The 6171-nt window shown below is 32.2% G+C and overlaps 1 protein-coding gene and 2 non-coding genes across 3 annotated transcripts; all 3 read right to left on the bottom strand.

The window, feature by feature from the left end:
• Positions 1–688: 688 nt before the first annotated feature.
• LOC120155021 lies at positions 689–830 on the bottom strand. The gene has a single exon (XR_005518935.1). It is a non-coding gene; the product is annotated as a small nucleolar RNA snoR138 (small nucleolar RNA).
• A 36-nt stretch (positions 831–866) lies between these two features.
• Positions 867–968, bottom strand: LOC120155020. The gene has a single exon (XR_005518934.1). It is a non-coding gene; the product is annotated as a small nucleolar RNA U19 (small nucleolar RNA).
• Positions 969–2235: 1267 nt separating this feature from the next.
• LOC120154998 (arabinogalactan protein 14-like) lies at positions 2236–2644 on the bottom strand. The gene has a single exon (XM_039166594.1). It carries the CDS (start codon positions 2529–2531, stop codon positions 2358–2360), a length of 174 nt encoding a protein of 57 aa, XP_039022525.1. The 5' UTR covers positions 2532–2644; the 3' UTR covers positions 2236–2357.
• Between the last annotated feature and the right edge of the window lie 3527 nt (positions 2645–6171).

Below are 6171 nucleotides of genomic sequence, written 5' to 3'. Positions count from 1 at the left end.
CAAAAAAATTATATCTTTCACTCGACCTGATCCAAAAAATATACATCCTTTACTCAACCCGAACCTGACCAGACTTTTTGAGATAAAACTCAAACATGACTCGGCCCGAAATAATAAAAAAATATTATTTTTTATACAATAAAAATAAAGATTTAATTAAAAATAGTATAGATAGAATATTATTATAATTATCTCTAAATATATAAAGTAAAATTATATTTTTTGAATAAAGTATTTTTACCATAAACCTTTTAAAAATTATATTTTTATCATAAACTTAAATCCGACTTAACATCACATTTTAAAAAACTCGATTCAATCCAAACCTAAATCTTTTTTTAAATTCAACCCAATCTGATCGAAACACGTCGGGTTCGATTACCTTGTGAGCCCAATGAAGTTGTATAAAACACAATTCAAATTTGGCAGGATTTGACGGTGAAAATCATTTAATTTGACTTTTGTAAGACAAGTTAAATTCGCTGGAAATTCAGTGCAACAGTATATTTAAGTGGCTTAAGGAAAATATGAAATCAGCCGAATTGATTGTCTTTTGTTTTCAATTTGGCTAAAATATTTAACGCAATGAATGAAGTGGTTAACACCTATTTAACGAAGCGATGTGAAATAATGCTTTCTTTTCTTTTCTTTAAAAACAAAACATTCCTTAATAGGGAAAAAAACCAAAGAATATTCGAGGACAATAGGGAAAAGGAAGGGAAGAAAACCATTCCTTAGTTACAAATTGTTTCGAGTTTTGATGTAAGCCCCTGTCTGAACCAAACGGCGTCGTATCATAGTCTTAACCATCTGGTTATTCGAGAGGCAATTTACCCAGAAAAAAAAAAAAAAGAGAAGAAGAATGAAAATGTACAAGGCAGCTTGGGGGACAATTGAGAGAGAAGAAAAGAATTCAAGAGTCCCCTCAAAAGGCCTGAATCCATCTATGCCTCCTAACTAAGCCAAATGCAAAACCCAGATTTCACTCGCATGGCTACTCAAAGAGGCAAACAACCACGGAAGAGGCGTTCTAGGGTTTTGAATCAGGTCGATGATTAGGGCTTTCTGGTGGACGCTTATTATAGTGATGGTTTTTCAATTACATGAATGTCCTTTCGTGATTTAGGACTTGAGAAGCCGGTCCACTGGGCTCTGCCTCTGCTTTTCAAAAGACTGTTATGATCAACTCTAATTATAAACTGTTTCGATTCTTTTGAACCATTCTATTGCGTAACTTCAAGTATGATTTTATAAATTTTAAATTCGTTATTTTTTTTGTTAAAATATTGAAATTGTTTAAGTTAAACGTTAATTTACTGATTTGGATATGATAATTGTTTAATATTTTGATATCAGATTTTATCATATATTAGTCAACATGTTAACGTTAAGTTCATACGGTCAATTTTATAATGAAAACTGACGAGTTTGGAATATATAAATAGTCGAATTATCATTTTATAATTTTTAATAGTCAATAGACTCAACAAAACATCGCTATGTAGTCGGTGGGTCATTTTATAACTCTTAATAGTAAAAAAATCTTAATAAAATAGTATCTTATATTAGAGACCGTTTGTTTATTTTACCCTCTAAATTATTGATACAATTTCACCAATAAGATACTATGATTCAATTATTATAATTTTAATTCATTATAATATTGTTTCAAAATTTTTACTAGTTTTGTATATATTATTTTGTAATGATTTTAAAAATTGTTATGACATCTTTCTTTGATTAATTAAGGTAGAAAATTTTCATTATAAAATACATTAACTGATCCTATTCTCATATGTAATAAAGTAAGGGGAGGTATGATAGTAAGTTGTCCTAACGTCAGGTTGAGAGCAACTTCCGTGGGAGACCTCCGGTAGTCAAAATTATAAATTACATACCGTGAGACTCGATCCCACAACCACAAAATTAAGAGCCTTGCACTCTACCAATTGAGCTGGACCGACAATTCTTTCATTATAAAATAAAATAAACATTATTCGTGAGATCTTAATTTATCCAATCTTTATTTAAAGTTACTTTTTTAAAAAAGTGATATCATTATCATAAAATTTAATTTTATATTTAATGTTTCATTCTTAAAGATTTTGGGTCGTAATAGCTATATCGGTAACATATATGTGCTACCGATAAATTACAAACAAACACATAATTCATTAGAAACAAAATGACATCAATTATGCGTTACAATAAGAAAGAAAATAGAAAACAAAATCCAAATAAATAAAAATCCTCAAGAAATAAAGTATAGAAGAAGACAACTTTAGAGAAGAAAGAACTCTACATAAACTCCAATCTTTAAATATCAACCCCTCCCATAAAAAAATAGTACTATTTCATCAAAAGAAGAGACCAAACGCAAGAGCAACAAGGGAAGCAACCACCGTGGGCACGAACGTCGTGGCATCTGACGTAGGGCTAGGGGCAGGAGCATCGGCTGCTGCGACGTTTTGGATTGCGGCCATCAACACGACAACCGTGGCAAAAAATAGTCTCATCCTCAATGCCTCCATTTTGTTGTTGTAATCTCTTGGTAGATTTCCCTAGGAAAAGTAATGCTGCTAAAGAGAAAGGAAAATGAAGACAAAGGGAAATTGAGACGAGCAATAATGGGGTGGCATGAAGGGGGATTTATATACACATGTGATGGGGTTATGGGAACTTTCATGATAGTGCATAGAGAAAATAAAATAATTGATTTTAATATTTTATTAGATATTTTTCGCTGTCGGACTATTGGGTCAGGGTGTCTTTTAAGTAAAGGTATATGTGTCATACACCTGTTTCCGACGGTTTTTGTGGTCATTTCTTTGGATAGGGGCCCTTCGCTTTTGACCAGTTGCCTTAACTACCACTTCTTCTCTGGCACTGTGGGGCAGCTCAATTCCATATAAAACAAACTAAGGATTTATTCGATTCGATTCGGTTTGATATTTTACTAAAAATTGAACGAAACCGAAATAAACAGTTTTTTAAAATTTAAACCGAAACCGAATGATTAAAAAATCGAATTATGTGAAATCGATTTTTTTGGTTTGGTTCGATTAGATAATGAGGTTTTTTCGATTCGGTTCGGTTATGTTAGGTTTGTCGTTTTTTCAATGAAAAATTCACTTGAAACTATAAATTCAAAAAAAAAATGTCTATTCGGTTCAATATGGAACAAGTGGGTTCCATATGAAAAACTCAAACCGAACCGAATTAATAGAATTGATTCTTTAAATCAACCTGAAATCAAACCGTTTAAAGGTAAACCCGAACCGAACCGAACCGTTTAAAGGTAAACCCGAACCGTTTAAAGGTAAATCCAAACCGAATCATTTTACTTAGTTCATATCGATTTTTCGATTTTCTCAATTTCGTTGCTCAGCCCTAAAACAAACTCACAAAATTGTATACTATCTCATGAAGACTATTTTGACCCTACGTGAAACCATGTTTTATTGTTTGAGTTCAATTTTTATTGTAGCATACTTGATATTTGATTGGATTGACAAATAATTTAATATTATTTTTAAGGGATTTGGTTTTTTTAGAGTTTGGGTCACAAAGAAGTTAGTTTTATTGGGTTTAATTTTAAGGGTAAACTACACTAAATACCATTTGTAACACCCTCATATCGATACATGTGATTTGATTTGATCCGGTGTATCACATTAGGATCATCGAAGTAACCCAGACTGAAAATCTTTAAAATTTTAAATTTTTTGTTAATTCATTTAAAACTGTAAAATAATTTATAGATAAAATACAAGTTCATAAAATCATTTATATATTAAAAATAAAATTCAATAATATATAGTAATAAAATAAGTTTCAGACTCGAATATAAAAACAGAATACAACCTTCGTGCCACTAATTACATGCACTATACTCCGCAAGCAACGCTGGTGCAACTCTGTTGAGTTAATCGATCGACGAATCGGCCAAGAGGGGGTGAATTGGCAATCAAAATTTCGGTGGAAGCTTTTGCAGAAAATTAAAAATAATTGCACAGCGATTTAGAGTGGTTCGACTTTCTCAACCAAAGTTTACGTCCACTACCTTAGCTATCCACACTAAGGATTTTCTACAAATTCACTAATTTGTCTTTCTTTTGAGGACAAAGAGTAACCTTACAAATCCCTTAAGAATTATACCCCAAATTCTTGAGAACACTCTCTCCCAAAGAGAACAATACAAATTTTGCAAACTTACAGAAAAACCTCACAAGGAAAGATGTTTGCGCAATTCTATAACAAAGAAATAACACTAAAAATAATAAAATTGAGCACAATAAGTGTTCTTGAAAGCAAAAATGAATATTGAATGAAATAGGCTTGAAAATGCCCAAACTTGAGGTTTGATGCTTTCTCTTTGATTCTCTCTCAATTCTTGTTTATTGTTGTTGATCAATGGCTCCTAAGCTTGTTTAAATACTCATTTGATCACTTCTGAACGTTGGGGATCACTAATGGAGTCAATATAGTCGTTATTGAGTGACAACAATTAATAAAACAATTGAGGAGCGTGGGTGGTATCGATACCCCTTCATAGGGTATCTGTACCAGCAGTGTAAAATTTAAATATTTCGACCGTTAAGTGACTAGGGTTTTTGGTACCATCTGGGGGGTACCGGTAGGGGTGCACAAAAAATCAAAATATCCGATTTTACGAAAAAAATATCCGAAACCGGATTTGGGAAAAACCGGTTTTTTTAACCGGATCGGATTTTTTTAAACCGGTTATTTTAACCGGGTTTTTTACCTGATTAAAAACCGGTTTTTTTCAAACCGGATAAAAAATCGGTTTTTTATCCGAAAAAAAATCCGGTTTTTTTAAAAAACCGAATTTTTATCAAAAAATCCGTTTTTTTTTAAATCCGGTTTTTTACAAACCGAAACCGGTTACACCGGTTACACCATCCGACCCTCCAAACCGGTTAGGATCCGAACCGGTTTTTTTAAAATCCGGTTTTTGGGTTGGGGGAAAAACCGGATCGGTTTTTATCCGATCCGGATCGGATTGAAATCCGGCTTCTGTGCATCTCTAGGTACCGGTACCATCCGAGCATTCTGTTTTTCTCAGAGCCAAAATTGGCATGGGGGTATCGGTACCATCTGAGGGGGTACCGATACCATCCGAGCAATCTGGTTTTTCTTGAAGCCCTTCTATTTAAAAATTATTTTTGGCTCGATTTAGGCTCGAAATACTTTGTAATATTTGTTTTAAAAATATTTTGAGATTAAAACATAATTTTACACTTTTTGACATTTGAAAAACTTGGAGTAATATTTTGATATTTGAATGGTTTAATCGAATATACATTTGAAAATGATTATAAAATCTTAAAATCCAATAACATTTAATTTGTTATATCGAAACATCAAAATATTTTCAACAATCTCTCCCTTTTTTATATAACAAAACATTTTATTAATTTTAAGATTTTCTAATTGAAAAACATTTTTGAAATCAAGTTTTGAAAAATTATTACTCCCCCTTATTCTAACTCTTCTCCCCCCTTTTTGTTAAATCAAAAAGACTCTATAAACATTTTTTAAACAAGGTTTTTGAAAAATTTAGCCAATTGATATTTAGAAATTTAAAGCTTAAGTTGCTAAGAACACAATCAAGAGAAAATGTTAGCCATTAGTTTCATAAGTCAATATTAATAAATAATGTGCAATGGTAAATTGGTCATATTAATCTAAAATGTAGATGATGCAAAAAATAAATAGGCATTAAAAATTCAAACCAAATATATAAAGATAATCTTGTAAGTTCAAATATCCAAATCATCCAAAACAAATTCAAGCATCTAATCCAAAAACATCAAAAGTTTTTATTAATCCAACATATAAATCCTAAGTTAAATCCAATCAAAAACAAAGCAAGGCAAGGCAAGGTCTAATCCATAGAAGGATCGGGAGGAGGATAAGGATAACGTGCTCGCATCTCAAGTGTGAGCACGTCTAAACGTTCGTTCATCTCCCGTTGTTAAGCCCCCGTAGCAATCAAATGGGACTCAATGGATGCGAACCTCAGATCAAATGTCTCCATAAATGATCGAAAATATGGAGGCACTTGATCCTCTTGCTATGCCAGCGCGTCCTCGGGTGCTTCATCGTCAATATTGTTGATATCTTGCATAAGTTGCTGAAGCTATGGAT

The sequence above is a fragment of the Hibiscus syriacus genome, unplaced genomic scaffold, assembly GCF_006381635.1.
Source record: "Hibiscus syriacus cultivar Baekdansim isolate YM2019G1 unplaced genomic scaffold, ASM638163v2 tig00111157_pilon, whole genome shotgun sequence".
In the NCBI taxonomy this organism is placed as follows: domain Eukaryota; kingdom Viridiplantae; phylum Streptophyta; class Magnoliopsida; order Malvales; family Malvaceae; genus Hibiscus; species Hibiscus syriacus.
The sequence above is the reverse complement of the archived record's forward strand: the minus strand, read 5'-3'. Positions and strand labels throughout refer to the sequence as shown.